The following is a 22051-nucleotide window of genomic DNA, read 5'->3' on the forward strand; positions in this document are numbered from 1 at the left end:
ACAGCTCTGTGAGCCCAGCACTCACCCTCACACTCCTGATCCATCATTCCCTAACTTGGCAGGAAGGACCAAAGAGATTTCATGGAATTTTTAATCCTCCTCCACTCCCAAATGCCTCCTTCCACCCCGGGAAACTTTCTTCACACTGCACTGAATAATGCAAGGAACATCCTGGAAAAGTGATGCAACCATCTGAAATGCAGTTCTGGTTTCCTGCCATGTCAGCTCTCCCCTGGTATGGAGCTGCTGGGCTCACTCAGACACTCAACTTTTGAACTCTTGTCCCTCCTCCAGCACATGGAATGAGCTCCCAGCTGCTCTGTGCCCAAACTTCTGGACAAAAACACCTCCATATCTTATAAAACAAATTTCAGTAGATCAAGGGAGATGCTGTGATTTGCTCCAGAAACTCAGGGAAATCACCTACAAGGTCCCAGTGGGTTTCAGCTGGGCACAGATGTAAATGCAGCTATTTGGGGTTTTTTTGGAGGCGCCTTTGATGGGGGGAGTGTGCAAACAAAGTCATTTCAAGCCCAGATAAATCCAGCTGGGAAAGGTTCAGCATTGCCTATGGAGTAGCTCAGCGTCAGAGCCCAGCTCTGAACGCTCAGGGAGGAACTCCAGGGTTGCACAACCACCAGGATGGAAGGAATCCTCCTTCCCCACCTCCAGGCACATCCCACAGCCTGACAGCACCACCACCACTCCCAACATGAGCCCAAATCCCCAGGAAAACAGCAGAGGGGCCCTGGGACAGCAGCCAGGCAGGAGGGATGGTCACAGAGCACCTCCAAACTTCTGCCTGTGCCTTGGACCCCTTCATTCCTCCAAGGTCTCACAGCAGGTCAGTGTGACCCCAAAAACTGCTCCCAGACCCTCTGGAGGGCTGGGAAATGCAGCTCAGCTCCCTTCCAGCCTCCGTTCAGGTTTGGGGGTGCCCCTGGGCAGCCTGGAGAAGGGACAGCACCCAGGGAATGCTGTGGAGGGCACAGAGTGTCCCACAGCTCTCCAAACTTCCTGCAAAAGGATCCATGTCCTAAATCTGGGACCCAGCACCACCCCAGGAGCAGGATGAGGAAGAGGAGGGGAGGAAGAATTCACACTTCTGTCCCCTTCCCTTCACACAGCCACACACCAACATAACATAACCAGCTATAACCCAGCAATAAACCAGCAGCTGAGCCCTTTCCTGACCAAAACAAATTGTGGATTACAAAATCCAGCCCAGCTGTCTCTCCCCAAGCCCTAGCAGGGCAGAGGGACAACAAATCACCCTCACAGCCAATGGTTCTGCTCAGGCACGGTGAGATCTGGGTGCTCTGCATTCCCACATTAGCTGGATAACCTCTGCCCAGGATCTGTTTGCAAAGGGCCTGGTACCAAGTGGAGCTTGGACCTGGGAGTCCAAAAATAATCCAGAAAGCAGCGCAAATAACTCAAAGTAGTGCAAACAGTAACAGGTAAGTGGCGCTTTTGGGCACTCACATCCAGTGCTGAGCAGATTCCTGAAGAAGCAGGGTGTGGGAGCAGCCCACAGCTCTTCCCAGCTGCCTTAGACCCACAAAACTGTGAAAATCCAACAGTTGTTTGGGTTTATTTCCCCCCAGAAAAGTTATAACAGGAATAACAATGCCAGAACACCCAGGGATGGGAATGACCCCATCACCCCTGGGATTATTGGTTCTCCTGGGACTCCAGGGAGCACAACACAAGGAGAGCAGGGTGGGAGGCTGAAAAATCCATTTCACATCCACAGACACTGCAAATGTCAAACCCCAAAGACCTGAGCCAGCCCTGGGCGGGATGAGCAGCCAGAGCCAGGAGGATTTTTGTCCAATTTTTGAGTAAAAGCCTCAATGGGTGGAGGGAGGAGAAGCTCCACATTGATCCCTCAGCACTCCCAGCCCGGCTGCTGACGTGCCAGAGACAAACCCAAGCAGGCATTAAAGCACCTGGAGCACAGACAAGTTAAATATCTCTTTTGGGGAGCAGCAGAGGCAGGTAATGACAGCCCTGCTCGGCTGAATAACGGGTTTCTATAGAGCCACCACGCTCCTGACAGCCTGGCTGTGTCACACAGCATCCTCACAGCCTCACGCTGCTGGGAGAAGGGCTGTCTCTCAAAAATAAAGCTCTGAATCAGAGGGGGAAAAAAAGCAGCAACAAAAACAACAAAAACACAAAAACAAAAGAAACAAAGCAAGCAAACAAACAAACAAAAAAACCCCCTAAAAATCAGAGAAAAAAAAAACAAAAAACAAAAAACCCAACCCTCCCCCCCAAAGAAACTAACAAAAAAAGAAAAAAAAACAAAAACAAAAAATAAAACCCCTCTAAATCAGGGGGGAAAAAAACCCCAACAACAACAAATAACCAAAACAAATAAACAACAAAAAAACCCAAAAATAACAAAACGAAAATAAACCTCTCTAAATCAGAGGGAAAAAAAAAAACAAAAAACAAATAAACAAAAAAAAAACAAACCCCAAGAAACCAAAAAGAACCCCTCTAAATCAGAGGGGAAAAAACCAACAACAACAAAAAAAAACCCACAAAACCAACCAATCAAAACAAAACCAAACAAAAAAAACCCCAAACTAAACAAAAAAATTTAAAAATTAAAAAAAAAAAAACAAACATAAGATTTGAGCAGTTCTGCATCTTCTCAAAGAAAAAGAGATTTTCCTGTGAAGAGACTCTGGAAAATTTGGTGGTTACAGGGGTTTATTCCTTCCCTCTGCCCCATGTCTTTGGTAATTCCTCTCTGCCCCTCTGGATTTATTGCAGTTTTACTCTCACTCCTTTCATTCATATCCATTTAAATCAGGTGTTTAAGATGGTTTAAACACATAAACCAGATAATTCTGTTCACTTAGTTCTTGTTGCTGGAAGCCCAAAGCTGAACGTGGGTTGGCTTCAGTTTAATTTTTGTATTATTTTATAGGGGAATCCCTCCAGAATCCAGAATTTCACCAATCATCACTCTGGGTTTGTAAATTTTAAAACCTGGGCATTTTAAATTTGCTTTCAAGTCTGTGAGGCTTCAGAGAACACTTCAATCACCTTCTCCTGCATTTCCCCAAAGCAACAAAAGCAATGTTTGTCTGCCTTTCCTCAAGGAGAAATTGAAGTGTCACATCACAGGATGCCAGGGAAACACCAGGGGAGGGAGAGCCATGGAAATATTGAACCTCAGTGCTGGATCCTGAGCCCTGAGGATGATGAGGGATGGAGAGGGATCAGCACAGGGAACTCATTTGGGAAGTGCCAACACAAACTTGGCCAAAGTGCAAGGAAAAGAGATTTTGATGAGCACAAAGTGCAGGGATGGCACCCACTGGATCAGGTCTCAGAGAGCAGAGTTATTCCCAGGGATATTGAATATTCCCCACACACACAGCCAGCCCAACCAGGGCTCATCTGGCAGATGGAGCCTTCCAAAGGAACCCAAACTCCTGGCTTGGGGTGAAATGACAAAACAAAAGACACAGGAGCCTCAAATCACATCAAATCCCACAGCCCAGCCCTTCCCACTGCACAGGAACAGATTTTGCCCACGCTGCCAGAATTACCAGAACTATGAAAACTCAATGAGGCTTCATCTTCCATCAATAAATTCATTTCTTTTTCTATAGAGGCTCTCCCCCAGCCCTGGCAGCTGTATGCTAATTCCCCCTCAGCACTGCATTATTATCACTTGGAACAGATGTTGCAGCCACTCCAAAATCTGGAGGTTACAAAAACTATTAACCTAAGCTGGGCTGAGGAGGAGGAACAGCTCAGCCCTGTCCTTCTGTCCTTCTGCCACTGCCCCCAGCCAGGCTCTGCTCCAGCTCAGCAACCACAGCAATGAGGGGATCCCAAACTAATCAACAAAAACACCCCAAGACATTATAATTAATATAATATAATATAATATAATATAATATAATATAATATAATATAATATAATATAATATAATATAATATAATATAATATAATATAGTATTGTATTATATTATATTATATTATATTAGATATTACATTCTAAAGTATATATATTCTATTCTATATATTAGATATATACATTTTTATTTTATACAGAAAATAAAATATAGTATATATTCATATATTTTATATATAAATAATATATATTATAGATTATTTATATATTTTAGATATAAATTTATATTTTATATATAATATAAAATATCTTATTTTAATGGTATACTATAGTATGTTATGCTGTATATATTATATATATAATATATATTATATATAGTATATATATATACTATATATATTATATATATTATACTAATATATACCATTATACTATATATAGTATGTACATTACATTATATAATTTTTATAATATAATATTATTTTATATTATTTATAATTTCTTACAAATTTCAAGAGATCAAGGAAGACTCTGTGATTTGCTCCAAAAACTCAGGGAAATCAGCTACAAGGTCCCAGTGGATTTCAGCTGGGCACAAATGTGGATTCAGCTATTGGGTTTTTTTGGAGGTGTCTTTGATGGGGGGAATGTGAAAATAAAATAATTTCAAGCCCAGATAAATCCAGCTGGGAAAGGTTCAGCATTCCCCATGGATTTCTTTCTCCAGAGCAGCCCAGTGTGGCTCCTGGAGTAATTAAGGCCAGAATCTATTTATGACCTTTGAATAAATTGTTCTTTTCTGAAGGGAAAGCTGTTAAACACGTTAGCAAATATAATTAAGAGGGGAAGGGGGTGGGGGGATGACAAAAATCTGGAATTAAATCTCTCCTAATTAGAAATGCTTCTTGCAAGAACCTGGCTAAAACCCCACTCTCAGGCAGATACTGTAGCTTCATTAGGGCCTCCTCATTACCCTTCCCGAGATAAACCAGCTGCCAATACCAGGAAAATTCACTTCTAACCTAAGAAAAAAAAAATATTTAGGTGTTCTCTATGTGGGGAGAGCTTGGGGACGTGCACCTGAACACGCAGAGGGTGGAAAATGCAGCAGGGGAGCAGCAAAGGGTTTGTCTGGGCTCTCAGCCTGCCCCAAAGGAACAGGTTTGGCTGCTCAGGGTATCTGACCACGATTTCTGCATCTCAGGTGAAGTTCCCAGCAGAGAGACGCTGATTGCATCAGCTCCAGGCGGCCAAAGCTGCAGGGAGGGGCAGCAATTGAGGTGGGAAATCCCTTGGAAGTGCCCTCCTGCATCAGTGTGAGCATCCCAACCCCTGGGAGCCAAAACTGATGGGTGAGAGCCAAAATGAGGGATGGGGACTCCAGGGGGCTCTCCAAAATGCAATTTATTGTCTCCACGAGTTGTGCTTGTGGTGACAGAGCTGTGCCCACAGCTGTCAGCTCCAGCTGCAGGCAGGCCTGGAGACCCTGAGTTTGGGTTACAAATGCATTAGAGACTTTTCTTTTGGTTTCAATGCATTATAGACTTTTCTTTTTGTTACAAATGCATTATATCCTTTTCTTTTGGTTACAATGCATTATAGACTTTTCTTTGCTGAGCATCTTAATACAGTAGGACCAATCTGTACCTTAACTTTTATCTACAGCCCATCATAACTACTGTAATCACCATATTCACGTTACTGTTCTCCAGTCACTCAAAGTCAGTACATTACAGTTTAAGCTAGTACATTTTTAGTTTACTAGTACATTATTAGTTTAAGCTAGAAGTTGTTTTTCAGTTTTCTTGCAGTGGAAAATTCTGAGAGCTTTTTTCTACTTGCAGCATTTGCTGCCTTGTTTGCCTGTGCTCTCTTTCTGCTTGGTAAAAACATCTTCTTGTTTGGGGTGGGTTTATCCTTTGCTCTAAGCCATAAAAACCCATTCTAACTCACACACCCTTTGCCTCCTTGGTTACCCAGTGAGACTGGCTCAGCAATTCTTTTCTTCTATATCAAAACTTGCTTCCATCTCTATTCCTTCATCAGACTCTACATCCAAAAATCTTTCTGCCAAGCACACATATCTGTGAGACTTTCTTGTCAAACTTTCACCCTTCCCAACAGATGAGGAAGGGTTAAAGTGAGGTGACAAATCTGTGATGTCTGCCCTGTGACCTGGAATGGGATCATTCACATCTGGCAAGATCCCAGGTGACACTTTTAATTATTTCAGAAAGCCCTTCACAAAAACTCCTCTTTTCTGCAGAATTCTTTGTGCTCATGCAATCCCCATTCCCAAAGTCTATAATGCATTGTAACCAAAGGAAAAGTTTACAAGGAAATTTTCTGGTTTATTTTCTGTCTAAAGCCACAATTCTCCCACAGCTATGGGAGGAAAAGCCTTGTCTCTTTTTTTTGTTGGTTTTGTTTTGTCTCCTCCCCTTTCCAAGGCTCACCAGTGATTTTCTTGGAAGATCACTCACATGAGAAAGTGCTTCCCATAAACACAAAATGTGCACACAAGGCTGTCCCAGTGCTGTGCACATTTCCTGTCCCGGGGCCATGCCACTCAGCCTGGGATTTCCAGGCTTTCACACACGCCATGTCTTAAAGAAACACCATTTTATTTACATATAAATATATTTTATAAATATATAAATACATAAACTTTTATATATTTAGTTATGTTTAACTATATATTTTATATATTTTTATTTATATATTTAGTTATATATAAATATATAACTTTTATACATTTTATATATATTTTAAAATATATATTTTATATAAATAAAATATTAATATAAATTAAATATAAATATGAATACTATATAGAATGAATTGATATATAAATATAAATATATAAAATATAAAAATAAAGTATAGGTATGAATAAAATATTTTTATAGAAATATATAAAATACATATAGATAAAATATAAATATATCTAAAGATATAAAGATATATATCTATATAGATATACAGATATATAAAAAATATATATAGTACTTATTTATTTATATATATAGTAATTATTTCTAGATATAAATACTATATATATAAATAAATATAGTATTTATTTCTAGATATAAATATTTATATATATAAATAAAATATTTATATAAAATATTTATATATTTTACACAACTCTCTAGCCCATATTTTATATATAAAACACATTTACACCATCACAGATCTCCCATTCTCATTGCTTCTGCCCCAAACCCAACCTGCCAGGAGCAAGGCTCAGCTTTAGGACAAACCTCTATCCTGCACGGATCTGAGTGCTCTGAGAGCATTCCCTGCTCTGACAAAGCCCAAGGAGCCAAACTCATCCTGCCAAGCCAAGAACCCCTCCTTGCAGGGCAATCCCGGAGCCAGAGGCTGCCCTGGGCTCTCCTGCAGGGCCCGGGAGCTGCCCCAGCTCTGGCAGCAGCACAGGCACTGCCCTGCTCCCAGCCTGGCTGCACGTTTGTTTTCCAGGCACTGGGTGCCCCCAATTTCCATGGATTTCACAGATAATTCAGTGTTTGCGGTGCTGAACACAAATCACTCCTCCCCTTCCCCAGGCACAAACCTCCTCTGTTCCCCCTTCAGACACACCAGATGTTCCACTGAGCTGAAAACCACCATCAAACACACCAAAATATGTCAGTGCTCCAAAAGGGCCAATTCACTCCCCCCTCTGTCACTGACACATTTTCTGAAAAATCCTCTCTGCCCAGGATTTCTTCTGCTGGGAAGCTGAGAAACCTCAGAGAAAAATGAAAACAATATTATCTGATTTGCTTCTGCTGTGTTTTGCTGCTTTGCAATGTGGTTTGGAGACTGTTTATCCAACAGGTGATTGTTTGATTGGTTTTATGTGAATTGTTTTGACTTAATGAACAATTATGGTCAAGCTGTGTCAGGACTCTGGAAGGAGTTACAAGTTTTCATGATCATTCTTTGTAACCTTCTGTCTGTATCCTTTCTGTATTCTATAATATGATATGATATGATATGATATGATATGATATGATATGATATGATATAATATAATATAATATAATATAATATAATATAATATAATATAATATAATATAATATAATATAATATAATATAATATAATATAATATAATATAATATAATCCATGATCATATATAGTATAAAATATTATATAATTTATAATATATATGTAATATATAATATATAATATGTAATATATAATATATGAAATATAAAATATAAAATAAAATATATGGTATATAATATGTAATGTATAATATACAATATGTAATATGTAATATGTAATATATATGTAATATATAATATATAATATATTGTATAGTATAGAGTACACAGTATAAAATAAAATATAATATAAAATAAAATATAAGATATAGTATGTAATATAATATTTAATTAGCCTTCTAAGAACATAGAGTCAGATTCATCATTTCCTCCTTCATCCAGCAAATCCCACACTCCTCCATCAGTGTTCAGCCAAATGCTCCAAGATAAAGAACAAATTTCCTCCATGGGAACCTTTAAACCTTCCCCTTCTCCTCATTTACCAAATCCTGGAGGTCTGGGGGCCAAGCAAGGCCCCAGTGGGGGCAGGCACAGGGTCCTGGTCCCTGCTGGAGCTCCAGGGACAGCCCAGAGAGGCACAGAGCCCTCCCAAGCTCCCATCCCAGGGAGCCAAACCAGCTCCATCACCTGGAGCACAGCTGGGAGAGGGCACTGAGAGATGGGAGATGCTCCCCAGCTGCAGCAAGGCTGGAAAACCCAATCCTGAAAAACCCAGTGAATAAAAATCAGATTTTCTGGTGGGTCTGCAGCACAGAGTGCATGCACTGCAGAGCCACGAGGAGCAGTCAGGATATGAGTCAGGCTGGGGCTGTCCAGGGAGGCAGAGGAGGCTCCTGCAGCTGGATCCTGGCTGTCCAGCAGGGTTACAAAACAGGAACAGATCCCACAGTGCCTCCTCAGGGCAAAGGGTGCCGGCCAGAGGAGGCACATCCTCTGTCCTGGGGCAGGAAGGGCTGGCAGCTCTCACACAACTGCTTGGGGACTGCAGGGAAATGTCCAAAAAGATCCAAAGAGATCCAGAGAGGTGCCCAGAAATTCATTCTGTAGGACTGGTTACACCAGGCTGGGGAATCTGATGGCCGCACATGATCTGCAGTGACCTTCCTGAGGAGAACTGGGCTTTTCAGAGCCTCCACAGAGCAGCAAGCTGCATCTACACCTGGTATTTTCACCATTCCTTCCACAGTGGAGCCCTTGTGGCTTTAGGTAGAGCACAAACACCCCCTGACACAGGAGGGGGGACTCAGACAGCCCAAACACCCATCACAGACAGAAACCCCAAAAAAGCCTTTCTGAGCTAAACCTTGGGTTAATTCAGACCAACCTCCAGGGCTGGGCTAGTCCAGGATCTCAGACAAACACTCCCAGAAGCACAAAATGTGCAGGGAAAAATCAAACCCCAGGCACGGGGCTCAGCATCTGCACAGCCACAAATGCCAGGGATGGGGATGAGACACCTGGAGAGCAGCACAGATTTGTTAAATGTACAAAGTTCTGTGCTCTGTTTGCAGCCAGGAGGGAGAGCCCAGCCCTGTCTGTCCATCCCACCCAGGCTCAGTCTGAAGCAACATTTCTGTCCCTGCCAAAATTCAGGTCCCTTCTGGCTCCAGATGAGCTGAAGGAAAAGGGTCTGGGGCTCCCACACCCACAGAATTTGGGGTGCTGGGTCCCATCCCAGCAGGCTGAGGTGGGGGATGCTCAGCCCTCCCACAAAATCCACCCCAAATTCCCTCATTTCCCCAATTCCTCAGCCAGCCCCAGCAGCTGGGCAGTGCCAGAAATCCCCCTGCTCCTGGCACAGCACCCCGAGCAGGCTGGACCAGCCAAGCACTTCTTACAGCTCATCAACAGGGACAGGAGGCAGCTTGAAAAAAACCCAACCAAATCACATTTTTTTTTTCTTTTTTTTTTTTTTAAGGCATCCATTCATTCAAGAGCCCGTTGCTGGTAGGTGTTTAATGCAGGTATTTAGCTCTCATCCATCATTCGAGAGCGTGAAGAAAATAAAAAAATAAAAGTTTTCACTGCTTTTCAGGTTGCTTGGCACCGCTCACAGCATCCATCCAACACCCTGCACCTTCTCCTGCCCCACCAGAATATTGAATATTTATGAGCCTTCAGCTGCAGGTTCAGTTGGATGCTCCAAGCTCAGAGGGTCACAAAGAGGCTCCCAGAAGGGTTTGGGGTCTGAGTGGGGCTGGGCAGGAAGAGTGGCAGCAGCTCACACAGAGCACCTTTTTTTCCCTTTTTTTTTTCCTTTTTTCCCTTTTTTTTCCCCTTTTCTCCCTTTGCAAGTCTCAGCACATCCCAACGGGAAGTCAGTGAGACACAGTAAACAGGGATATGCAACCAGGCCATTTTTCACTTTTCTTTTTTTTTCTTTTTTGGAACAGAACTCACTTTCAAAAAAGCAGAGAATAAACAAAAAAGCCAGAGGAGCTGAGCAGGGTAAATCAAGAGTAGCTACACAAACCTTGCTCAAAGAACCCACGAAGCCCTGATAATATTAAATTATATTTAACTGCTATCATGACATATGGAAGCAATTACAAGCACTGCAGCTATAAACCCTTCAAGTGGCACATTAAAAACCCCAAAGCCTTGTGAATAATCACCTGCCCCAAATCCTCCAGCATCCCCCACCTCCCCTGTACCTGGGGGAGGCTCAGAGCCACCTGCTCCTGCAGAGGCACAGCAAAGCAGCACCTCCATCACCAATAAACCAATAAAATATATAAATATATAAAGGATTTTGATGGCAAATTGAGGAAAAAGAAGAGGTAAATGTGACAGCTCAGGCAGCGTGGGGCTGCAGTTTTCTGCAGAGCAGTGGGCAGCCCAGCCATCACTCCAATTAAATTTGCTGCCTCTCATCAGCCCCCAGGGCCCCAATCAAACCTCCAGGTGCTGCAGGCGGGGCTGGATTCCCTCTGGAGAGATGTCAGTGTGCTCCCAAATAACAATCCCTAACGAGCTGGCCATTGCTGCTAAATCCAACTCTGTGCACCCACCAACACATCCACTCTGTGGCTGCTCCACTTCCAGAATCCAGGAGGTTCAGGAGCAGGAAAATGAAGATTTTCAGCAGAGACCATGAAGATTTTCAGCAGAGACCATGAAGATTTTCAGCAGAGACCATGAAGATATTTTGCAGAGATATTTTTGCCCAGACCAGCCTTTGATGGGGGGGTGATATCCATGGGAGTCTTGATGTTAAATCACACCACCACAGCTTTGTGCAGGCACCAATTTTCACCTTTCTTAACCCACAGAGAGTGCTCAGACAGCCAGGACGGGGCAGTGGGGCAGGATTTGGGGTGTTATTACTTCTTCCTCAGTTGTTTCCCATTGAATTAACCCATTTCAGAGCAGAAATGCCCTTCAGAGCATCCCCAGGAGGGATGAGACTGAACCAGAGGAGGGACAGAGATCTGGAATTCTGCAGGAAACTCCCAGATCCCCCCAGTTTTCCTGGATAATTCCTGATCGAATCCTGCAAATGTTGTCTGGCACAGCTGATGCAGCCCCCATGACATTTCTGCTCCAACCAGGCTGCCCTGCCAACCCCCAAACACATCCAAGGTACCAAACCCCCAAACACATCCAAGGCCCTGTCAAGAAGAATTAATTTTATCTAAGACAAATGCCAAGAAAAGGAAAAAAAAAGGGAAAACCTCACAAAATTCACAGCACCAATATTAACCTCACCCAAACATGCAGGTGTTTTAGTGCACATATTTTTTTTTTAATGCTGAAACAAGCAGTGGAGAGTCATTTAATTTGTATTTGACCAGAGATTTAACAAAATTAAGACTCAAAGCTAATTATTGATGAAGATGTAAAGTTTAAAGTTCTTTGTCTCACACGGTGGCAGAGGGCTGGGATTAGGAATGGGAATGGGGAGAGGAGTGGGATTTTGGGGATGGCAAAGCACAGGGCTCCCACCTCTGTAAATTCCAACATCCTCTGCACAATACTCTGGCTGGAAAATCTCCCTGAATGACACCCCCAGAAAGCCAACCACAGCCACAGACACAATGATCAATAAGCACCAATCACCCCCATGCCGTTCCCAGCTCTCCAGAAACAGAAACCAAGAGCAGAAATGAAGTTTCGCTCCATCCAAACTGCCCTCACGTCCAGTGACTCTCACAAGAGAGCTGGGACTCAAGATTCTTTTTCCTGTTTATTTTCTTGGCCACTCTGGAGGTTCTTGGGGTCATCCCATCCTCCCAGGCCCCACCAAGGAGCAGATCTGGGGTCACTGAAACTGAATATGAAAATAAAGCAAACTTCAGACTGCAACTAACGGGGTGATTTGTCTCATTTATTTAATTAAGCATTAAGTATTATGCTTAATAACCCCCTACTGCTGCATGGCCAGCCTGGCCTCTCAGCTCAGTCATCCTGAGCTGATTTTACTTCTTTTTTTCTATTTTTTTTTCTAATTTTTTTTCTATTTTTTTCTCCTTTTTTTTGCAATTTGTTTAAGCCTCCATCCACCAAACCAACCAGGAACTGGAAACACTTCCAAGCACAGGGAGGTTTTATGAGTTTGGGGACATTTTGGGAGGACAGGGACACCAATCCCTCCACACTCCAACCTCAGCTCTCATCACACCTCCAACAGCTGCAAGGAAAAACAAATCAGCACAGAAAAGGATTAAAAAGAAAAAAAAAAAAAATAACACACAAGTGCCTGGATCTTGAAGTGTTTCTGTGCAGTGATGTGATTTCACCTCTGGCCTTTGAAACGCTGCTCACCTCGGGCAAAAATCTGTTTTTCATTGCACACCTGCACACCTCACTTAATTCAGAGGGAAAGGTGGATGACAGAGTATTTTACTGGCTGTTTCAAGTCTAGCACAAGTGTCTTGTCCCCTGGCACTTCACCTGATTAATAACAAAATGAGCTCTCCGGTGAGGCAGACAGCTGGTTAGCCAGTCCAGCCAGCCAGGCAAAATGTGCATTTATCATCAAAAACAGCCTCTGAAGTTCCTCAGTGCACACCCCTGCCCCGTGTCTGAGCACATCACAGGTGGCAAGGATGGATTCCTACACAATTCCCCTGAAATCTGGCCCAGAGACACTGAAGTGCCCCCAAGAGCCTCAGCAGGGCTGGGGCATCCAGGGGGGCTCAGCCCCTCCATCATCCCCATCACCCCAGGGCAGCAGAAGTGCCTTTAACCACCCTGGGGAAAAGCCAAATTCCCAGGAATTAGCAAAAACATCAAACATAAAGGCTGATTCCAGAGTGGTTTGGGCCCCATCCTGGCTGAGGATGAGGCACCAGCAGAGCATCCACTCCCACTCCAGGTGATGCTCTGCACTCCTGTGGGCTCAGCTCTGTGCTGCTCCCCTCAAATGATCTGATTTTCAGAGGCACCAAACCCACCCCAATCAGCCCTTAGAGCTGTGAGAACAGCCAGGTGGGATAAGCAAAAAAATGTATTACAATTTTATTGTAATAAACAATTTTATTGCAGACAGCAGGGCTGGGAACTGTCCCCTCCAACTAGGCAGGGACAGCAGAAGCCTCCTCTCCAAACCTCATCCCAAACCAGCCCAGCATCACAGCTCCCACAGAACCAGAGCTCAGGCTGGAAAAGCCCTCTCTGATCCAGCCCAAGCCAGATTTGGTGCCAAATCTGCCACCAAACCACGTCCCCAAGTGCCACAACTCCAAACCCATCCTGACCTCCCCACCACAGGGCAACTGCCACACCAAAATGAGCCTTGTAGGACTACTGTATTCCCAAAAAAAACCCCAAAACACAGCGTGCCATTCCCAGCACGTTGTAGGGAAGCTCCTGCACTGCAGTTTAAATTTGGAAACATCAGCGCGAGCGGAAAGCAGTCTGATCAGTTCAGAGGCTGGAAAGCCAAGAGGAAATCTCCCAGCATTGTTCCACCCAGGGCAGAGGCATCAGGACGTGTTTTTATTTATTTACTGGGGGATGGTTTCGCCGTGGGGCTGGGGATCCCCATCCCGGTGCTCTGCAGGATCCTCCTCCTCACAGCAAATCGCACTTTGCTCCCCAAAAAAAGGGGCTCCAAATTTGCCGTCCTGAGCCACAGCAGCCACACGTGGCTGTGTCCTGCTGGGTGAAGGGGACACACTGGAAAAAAAAAAACATCAAAACATCGTCCTGGAGGGAAACTCCAGCGGAAAAAGGGAGAGGCATTCACTCTCACAGCACAGGAACTGAGCTCCTGCGGGCACAGGGGGTTTATTTATCCCTGAAGTCACAGACAGAAAGTTTCCCTTCAGATTTCACCGCCAGAACCTGTTGTTCAAAAATAAAAGCCGACGCTCTGACATGAACTTGTCAACACGCAGGGGCTGCCGGCGGGCAGGGCACAAAGCCCCGTTTCGTTCGTTCCGATCGATTTCACTTCCCGATTCCCATGCAAATACCCGCGGCCCAGCTTGCACAAACACCAGCGGAGCTCTCAGACAAAAAACAACCTGAGCTGAGCTGATTTTACTTCTTGTTTTCTTTTTTTCTTTTTTTTTTCCCTTTTTTTTTTTTTTCTGTTTGTTTAAGCCTCCTTCCATAAAACCAACAACTGGAAACACTTCCGAGGATGGAGCCCCTTTTAAAGGAGCCAAATGGGAGAACAGGGCAAGGGTGGAATGGGGTCCCTGCCCTGAGGCCCCCATCCCCATCAGGGATGCAGCACCGGGGCTCGGGCACTGCTCCGGCCTCGCTCCCTGCCCGGCCAGGCTCGGGGCAGCCTCACCAGAGCTTCGCGTGTTTTCATAAATTTACTCATTTATTTTGCTTTGAGTCTTCCCAGCCAAACTTTGGTCCCGGCGCCCGCTCCTCCCGCACATCCCAGACGGAGCAGCGCCTCCACGAAAACCCCCAATAATCCCATCTCCTCCATGCCCTGCTATTTGCTTTTGTTTCGCCACGGCTGTAAACACCAGGGGGATGTTTCCCTCCTGCCCCGGCTGCTCTCACTGCCCCGGAGCCTTTCCCGGAGAGAAACCGGGGGAGAAAGCCTGGGAGGGGCTGCGGGGTGGTGGGGAAATTAACCCACAAACATCAGAGCAAAGGAGACAGAGGAGTTCTTTTACTTATTTCGAATAAAGGGAGAGGCTATGGGGCATTCCCTTAATTTTTAACAGAGGAGGGCTTTTACTTTATCCGAGTAAAGGGAGAGGCTATGGGGCATTCTCAGATTTTTATCCTAATTTCTCGACCGCATTTGAACCGGGAGGGGGTGAAACAGAGGGTCTCCCACCCCATCCCATCCCATCTCCCACCAAGTTGTGCAGAGCAGCAGCCGCATCCCGGGATCCAGGTGCTCCCGGGGGTTCCGCACCCGGCCACCCCTCCATCCATCCACCTCTCCGCTCCTACCTGGGACATCTGCGGCCTGAAGTTGATGTCCTTGAGGTCGATGGAGCCGGGGGACAGGTTGTGCAGCAGCTGGCACAGCAGCACCCCGTCCCGCAGCGCCTGCGCCAGGTCGAACACCGCGGCCGAGGGCCAGACCACCCGGTGGTTCGGGGGCAAAACTTTGCAGTCGATGAGCCAGCGCCCGCACTGCCGCCACTCCTCCATGGCCGCGCTCCGCTGGCCGCCCCGGCCTTCCTCTCCCTCCTCCTCCTCCTCAGGGGCCGCGGGCAGCCGCCCGAGGGGCCGCGGTGCTGGGCGGCTCCGCGCTACCGCCCCGCTCCATCGCCGCCCGCCGGCCCCGCCAGCATCGCTGCGCGCCGGGGCTGCGAGCGGCAGCGGCAGGAGCAGGAGCAGGAGGAGGAGGAGGAGGAGGAGGAGGAGGAGGAGGAGGAGGAAGGAGGGCGGCGCGGAGTTTTCCGGCGGAGGGCTGCCCCTGCCCCCGCTGCGGCCCCACCGCCTGCGCCGGGGTTAGGCGCGCCGCATCCTCCGGGAACAAAGCGGCGGACGGACGGACGGACGGACGGACGGACACGGCGGGGCCGCCCCCCCAGCGTAACTCCGTGGCGGTGCCCGGTGGAAACTTGCGCTGTTGAGGGAGCCCGGCTGGTGGCCAAGCCGGGCACCGCCGGGGGGCCCCGGGCACCGAGCAGCGAGAACCGAGCAGCCCCCAGCGCCGAGCAGCCCCCGGCCCGCCCCCGGCACCGGGCACCGAGCAGCCCCGGTCCGCCCCCGGCCCGCCCCGCCGCCCCTTTGTCTGCGGGAGCCCGGGGGCGGAGGGGCTTTGGCGACGCTTTGGCTCGCAGCCTGCTTTTTTTTTCCCCCCAATATTTTTCCCTTTTCCCCCCCTCCCCCTTTTTTATTTTTCCTGCTTTTTGTTTTGTTTTGTTTGGTTTTTTCCTCCCCCCCCCCCCTCCCTTGTATCCCTCCCTCCCTCCCGCTCCTCTCCCTGTTCCGGGAAATCCGCCCAGAGCCCCGGCGCTGCTTCGCTGTCCCCGCTGGCCGAGCCGGTACCGGGTGCCCTCTCTCCAGGGCTGGGGCAGGAGCGGTACCGGGGCTCCCCCGGTTCCCCTGGGGCAGGAGCGGTACCGGAGCCCCCCAGTTCCACTGGAGGAGGAGCGGTACCGGGGTTCCCCGGTTCTGGAGCAGGAGCGGTACCGGGGTTCCCCGGTTCCACTGGAGCAGGAGCGGTACCGGGGATCTCCCGGTTCTGGAGCAGGAGCGGTACCGGGGCTCCCCCGGTTCCCCTGGAGCCGGAGCGGTACCGGGGTTCCCCGGTTCTGGAGCAGGAGCGGTACCGGGGTTCCCCAGTTCTACTGGAGCAGGAGCGGTACCGGAGCCCCCCGGTTCCCCTGGAGCAGGAGCGGTACCGGGGTTCCCCGGTTCTGGAGCAGGAGCGGTACCGGGGTTCCCCAGTTCTACTGGAGCAGGAGCGGTACCGGAGCCCCCCGGTTCCCCTGGAGCAGGAGCGGTACCGGGGTTCCCCGGTTCTGGAGCAGGAGCGGTACCGGAGCCCCGCAGTTCTACTGGAGCAGGAGCGGTACCGGGGCTCCCCGGTTCCCCTGGAGCAGGAGCGGTACCGGGGCTCCCCGGTTCCCCTGGAGCAGGAGCGGTACCGGGGATCTCCCGGTTCTGGAGCAGGAGCGGTACCGGGGCTCCCCGGTTCTGGAGCAGGAGCGGTACCGGAGCCCCCCCCGCCTCCCCGGGGCCGCACACGCTCACACAGACCCCGCTTTGTCTTCCCACTCGTCATGCCGTGTTTGGGTTGCAAATACTGCAGGGGAGATGTTGAACCCAAACACGGCATCGCGTTCCTTGACTTTCAAACGGGAGGACAACTCCTATAATTAATTACCAGCGCATTTATTAAAAACCTCGACGCTCAGGCATTAACTCCTTGGCAGCAAACTCTTTGAAAAATCTCCGATTTTCACCAGTGGCTTCCTTCCAAATCAGCGCGGCTTAGAACAGCCTCTTTTCAAATCTGTTCTGAGTTTTGTTCCGAGATCCTCTCCCCAGAGTTTGCCGATTCATTTCCAGCCCGGCTTTTCCAGATAGGCAGAGCCGGAAGCCGGGACTGGGACGAAGGGAAGCTATTAACCTGCATGTCAAACAAATGCGGAGCTAATCTCTTCCAAATGGAGCCGAGCGGAGATAAAGGAGAAAGAGAACTCCACAGCCATGATCCTTCCTTTTCCATCTGGGAAGGAGGATCTCTCCGACCAACAGAAAACAATTCCAAGGAAAGTTTGGGGGTTTTTTTGGTAAGAAGGGATTCTTTCATGGCGAGGTGCTGGCTGTCCCTCAGTGCCATCCAAGAGGGAGCAGCAACCACACAACTCCAGTTTCACCATCAGAGCTGCCCTGGGAGTGCCCAGATCCCAGCCCACACTCCCCATACCCTCCGGAGCTGCTTTCTCGCAATGATTTTCTTGCTCTTTCAGCTCTTCACCAAGCGTTTCTGCCCTCCAACAGCACCCATGGGCAGGGATCACGAGGCTACTGAAGGCAGTGGAGTGGTGCCAGGGATAATTTTGGTTGAGTCAGACCCAGGCTGCCGTGTGAGGTCAGGTCTGTAGGTAGATGACAACAGAGGAGCTGATTGTATGTGCATAATTAAAGCTGCGAGGCACAGCTTGGCTTTCTCACTGAGTAATAAAAAGCATTCTTGGCCCCTGGACACTTGGGAGCAATCCCTGCAGCTGCAGAGCCAGGCTCGGCGTGGGAGGTGTTGGAGCGAGCACGCTCCTCGCCTACCTCTGACAACCCAAAGGGCTGATGGCAGAGATTGCTGAGAGCAGGAAAAATAAAAACAGCCAAAACCTGCGCAGCCAGACTCGGGAGGAGCTGGGATCCAGCACACGCTGGTGAGCTGTGAGCTCCAGATTGTACAAACGTGGTGTTCTGCAAGAGGATGGGGCTGTGGAGAGGAACAAACCTCTGACTGAGCAGCGCCTGGATGTCACTCATCCATTCCCCTGCTGCTGCCTCCTTGGTTTATTGGGAAGGGCCCTGAGCTAAAAGGGAGCTTGAATAAATTATAGAGGTTGGATTTTGAGCTGGAGCTGGTGTTCCCCTCTCCTGTGTCTTGGCACTGCTGGGAATGACAGCCAGGGAACGACAGACAGCCAGGGAACGCCAGCCGGGCTGACACCACCCTCTGCTGGGGAACTCTCCGCTCAGACTTTGCTCCTTGGGCTTCTGTTTCAGCTTTTCACTCAGAGAAGCCCCAGAGGTGGCTGGATGAAGATGCTGCCGGAGGGAACATTTCTGTGCTTTTTCTGTGATTTTTTTTTTTTTGGTGCTTTTTCACCCCCAAATGTCTCCGTGTGCACGGACAGGGAGCCTGGCAGGCAGCCCCCCAACATAGCTCGGGTCCCAAGGCACAGGGAATGGGATCTGGCTGGAGAGGTGGTGGCACTTTGGGAATGTCACAGAGCTCGTTGGGGACATCCCAGTCTTGTGTGGAACAGGCAAAACTAGTGGGAGGAGACGAAGAGAAGGAAGGAGGGAAAGGAAAGGAAAGGAAAGGAAAGGAAAGGAAAGGAAAGGAAAGGAAAGGAAAGGAAAGGAAAGGAAAGGAAAGGAAAGGAAAGGAAAGGAAAGGAAAGGAAAGGAAAGGAAAGGAAAGGAAAGGGGAAAAGGAAATGCACTAACATGTATGAGGACACCATACCTTACAAATCAACCCCAAAATACCCGGGACGTGACTACATTTCCAAGAAAAGTGTATTTTCTGCAATGTTAGGTGTCACTCCAGAGTTCTCCACAGCAGCCACAGTGCAGCCCCTCCGAAAACACCCCTTAAACACCAAACCCACACCAGCAGGAAATGCTCTTTTCCCCGTTTTCCCAGGCAGGCAGCGTGTGTGGATTGCCATTGCCACCTCCTGGACGAGCCCGGGCGTGCAGCCGCGTGTCCCGGAGCCCAGCTGGCCGCCAGGGCCGTGTCCCCAGCCGGAGCCAGGGTCCCCCGAGCCGGGGCTGCTGGCAGGGCAGCTGTCACACAGCCTACGTGCCATTTGCTGCATGCCCTCCCGTTCTGCCGTCTCCTTTTCCCCCGGCTATTTTAGGGAAGCTGTGCAAGCCCCAGCTCGGCAAAGCCACTGCTGGATGATCACCAGCCAGGGGGGAAAACCACAGGGCCACCAAAGCGTTCAGCTGCTGGGCACAGACAGTGATCCTCTGTCTGCCTCACCACACACCCGATCGACCTGCCCAGACAAGGTGCACCCTGCAGTTTCCCTGCTGGAGCTGCCCCTGGAGGTGGCCGTGGAAAGGAGCAGGAAAATTCACCTGGCACAGCTCCATGCAAGGCAGGAGGGATGAACTGGATTCTCCTCTTGTACCTGAGCACTCAGCTCAGGAGCTCTTTGTTTAGCCTGAGTGCATCTCTAATGGTAAAGGGTTCTGGCACCAGGCAGGTGGAGCTGGCACTTCCCTGGGCTTTTCTCTGTGGAAAATGCTGATTTTGGGATGTCCCAGCTGGGCTGAATACCTTTTTTGCTCTTTGTTTAACCTGAGTGCATCTCTAATGGTAAAGGGTTCTGGCACCAGGCAGGTGGAGCTGGCACTTCCCTGGGCTTTTCTCTGTTCAAAAAGCTCATTTTGGGATGTCCCAGCTGGGCTGAATACCAGCTCAGGTGCTCTTTGTTTAGCCTAGTACAGCTCCACCAGTAAAAGGTTCTGAGCCCAGGCACCAAGCAGGTGGAGCTGGAACTTCCCTGGGCCTTTCTCTATGGAAAAATACTCATTTTGGGATGTCCCAGCTGGGCTGGATACCACCAGCTCATGAGCTCTTTGTTTAGCCTGGTACAACTCCAATGATAAAGGGTTCTGGCCCCAGGCAGCAAGCAGGTGGAGCTGGAACTTCCCTGGGCCTTTCCCTGTGGAAAATGCTGATTTTGGGATGTCCCAGTGGGATGAATGCCAGCAAGCACCAGTGAACAGCTCCCGGCACTGCTGGGATGCCCTCACTAATTAAGGATCCTCCATCCCAATAGGATTCCCATCAAAACCAGGGTCAGAGCAGTTGGTGGCAGGTTCCAACCCTCCTCCCTGCCCCTCTCACAGGTTCCAACCCTCCCCCTTGCCCCTCTCACACTGCACCCACCCCCTTACCAACCTCTGTCAGTTTGGTGACAACAGAGCCAGGAATTTCACAGACAACACCAAAAGAGCCTTTAAAAAAAACCCCTAAATCTTGCCCACTAAAGGATTTCCCACCTTTTTCTGCAGCTTCCACGAGGGCTGGCTTCCCTGCACTAGCAGGGAGCAGACTAAGCAGCAGAGTCAGGATATTTCTGATAATAAACATTTAAAGAGTGTGGTCATTCCTTTCGTTTGTTTGTTTTTTTCTTTGCTTGCCTCCTCTTTGTGTTTGGCCTGGATCTCCTGGGAGCAGGGAACTGCAGCATGCCTTCCCTGTGACGGCAGCAAACCACAGCCCCTTGTTTGTGTCCCTGAGGGCGCAGAGGAACAACCAGGAGTAGCTCTGGAGTAGCTCTGGAGTAGCTCTGGTGAATGCAGGAGATTAGATGGCGCTGCCTTCACAGCAGATAAGAAGATTGAGAGCTTAAATTTAGCATCATCAGGAAAAGAATAAGCCCTGCAGCTCTCTTCAAAACACATTTGGGGCTGTGCTGGCCAGGGGCAGGCGGGATAAGGAGAGGGGCTGGGGCAGAGGGAGGAGCTCAGGGTGACAGTGGCACGGGGCTGGCAGCACACAGGGGTGTCCCAGCCTGTCCTCACCCTCACTGGGGAGCCCCGAGGGTACAAAGGGGGCCTGCACCCGCCAGAAAGGAGAGTGGGCTGGAAATCCCACGGACAGCACTTGGGAGGAGTCCCCCAGTTCAGCGCCAGTGCTCCCAGTATGGGCTCAGCACAGCTGGACTGGGTGTCCCTGTGCATCCACGGCTGGGTGACAGCCCTGGGACTCTCACACCCACTGGGGGGGCTTCAGTGCCATCCCTGGACCCACAAATCCACCTTGGGGTACCCCACTGCCATTCCCAGCCCCACACATCCAAAGTGGGGAGCCCAATATCATATCCCAGATGCCCGCACCCACTCGGGTACCTCACTGCCATCCCCAGACCCACAAACCCATCTTGGGGTATCCCATTCCATCTCCGGACCCGCAAACCCACCTTGGGGTACCCCACCGCCATCCCCGGGCCCACACACCCCACTGGGATACCCCACTGTTATCTCCGGACCCACAAATCCACCTTGGGGTACCCCACTGCCATCCCCAGCCCCACACATCCAAAGTGGGGTTCCCAATATCACCCCCCATATCCCCGCACCCACTCGGGTACCCCACTGCCATCCGTGAACCCACAAATCCACCCTGGGGGGCCCCACTGCTATCCCGGACCCACACACCCCACTCGGGTACCCCACTGTTATCTCTGAACCCACACACCCCACTCGGGTACCCCACTGCTATCCCGGACCCACACACCCCACTCGGATACCCCACTGTTATCTCTGAACCCACAAACCCCACTGGGGTACCCCACTGCTATCCCTGGCCCCACTCACCCCACTGGGGTACCCCATTCCCTCTCCGGACCACAAGCCCACCTTGGGGAGCCCCACTGCCATCTCCAGACCCACACCCCGCACTCGGGTACCCCGCTGCCATCCCGGAGCCCCGTATCCAAACTGGGGCTCCCAACA

At 49.0% G+C, this 22051-nt stretch overlaps 1 protein-coding gene across 3 annotated transcripts in view; it reads right to left on the bottom strand.

The window, feature by feature from the left end:
* Window positions 1–15574, bottom strand: part of VAV2 (vav guanine nucleotide exchange factor 2) — a 120443-nt gene extending 104869 nt beyond the window's left edge. The window contains exon 1 of one of the 3 annotated variants that reach the window (XM_063175026.1): window positions 15332–15574. In XM_063175026.1, the coding sequence (XP_063031096.1) occupies window positions 15332–15535 (204 nt within the window). In that variant the 5' untranslated portion in view covers window positions 15536–15574. The remainder of the gene's footprint in view (window positions 1–15331) is intronic. The other 2 variants (XM_063175024.1, XM_063175027.1) reach the window with 2 other exon arrangements.
* Between the last annotated feature and the right edge of the window lie 6477 nt (window positions 15575–22051).

The sequence above is a fragment of the Melospiza melodia genome, chromosome 22, assembly GCF_035770615.1.
Source record: "Melospiza melodia melodia isolate bMelMel2 chromosome 22, bMelMel2.pri, whole genome shotgun sequence".
In the NCBI taxonomy this organism is placed as follows: domain Eukaryota; kingdom Metazoa; phylum Chordata; class Aves; order Passeriformes; family Passerellidae; genus Melospiza; species Melospiza melodia.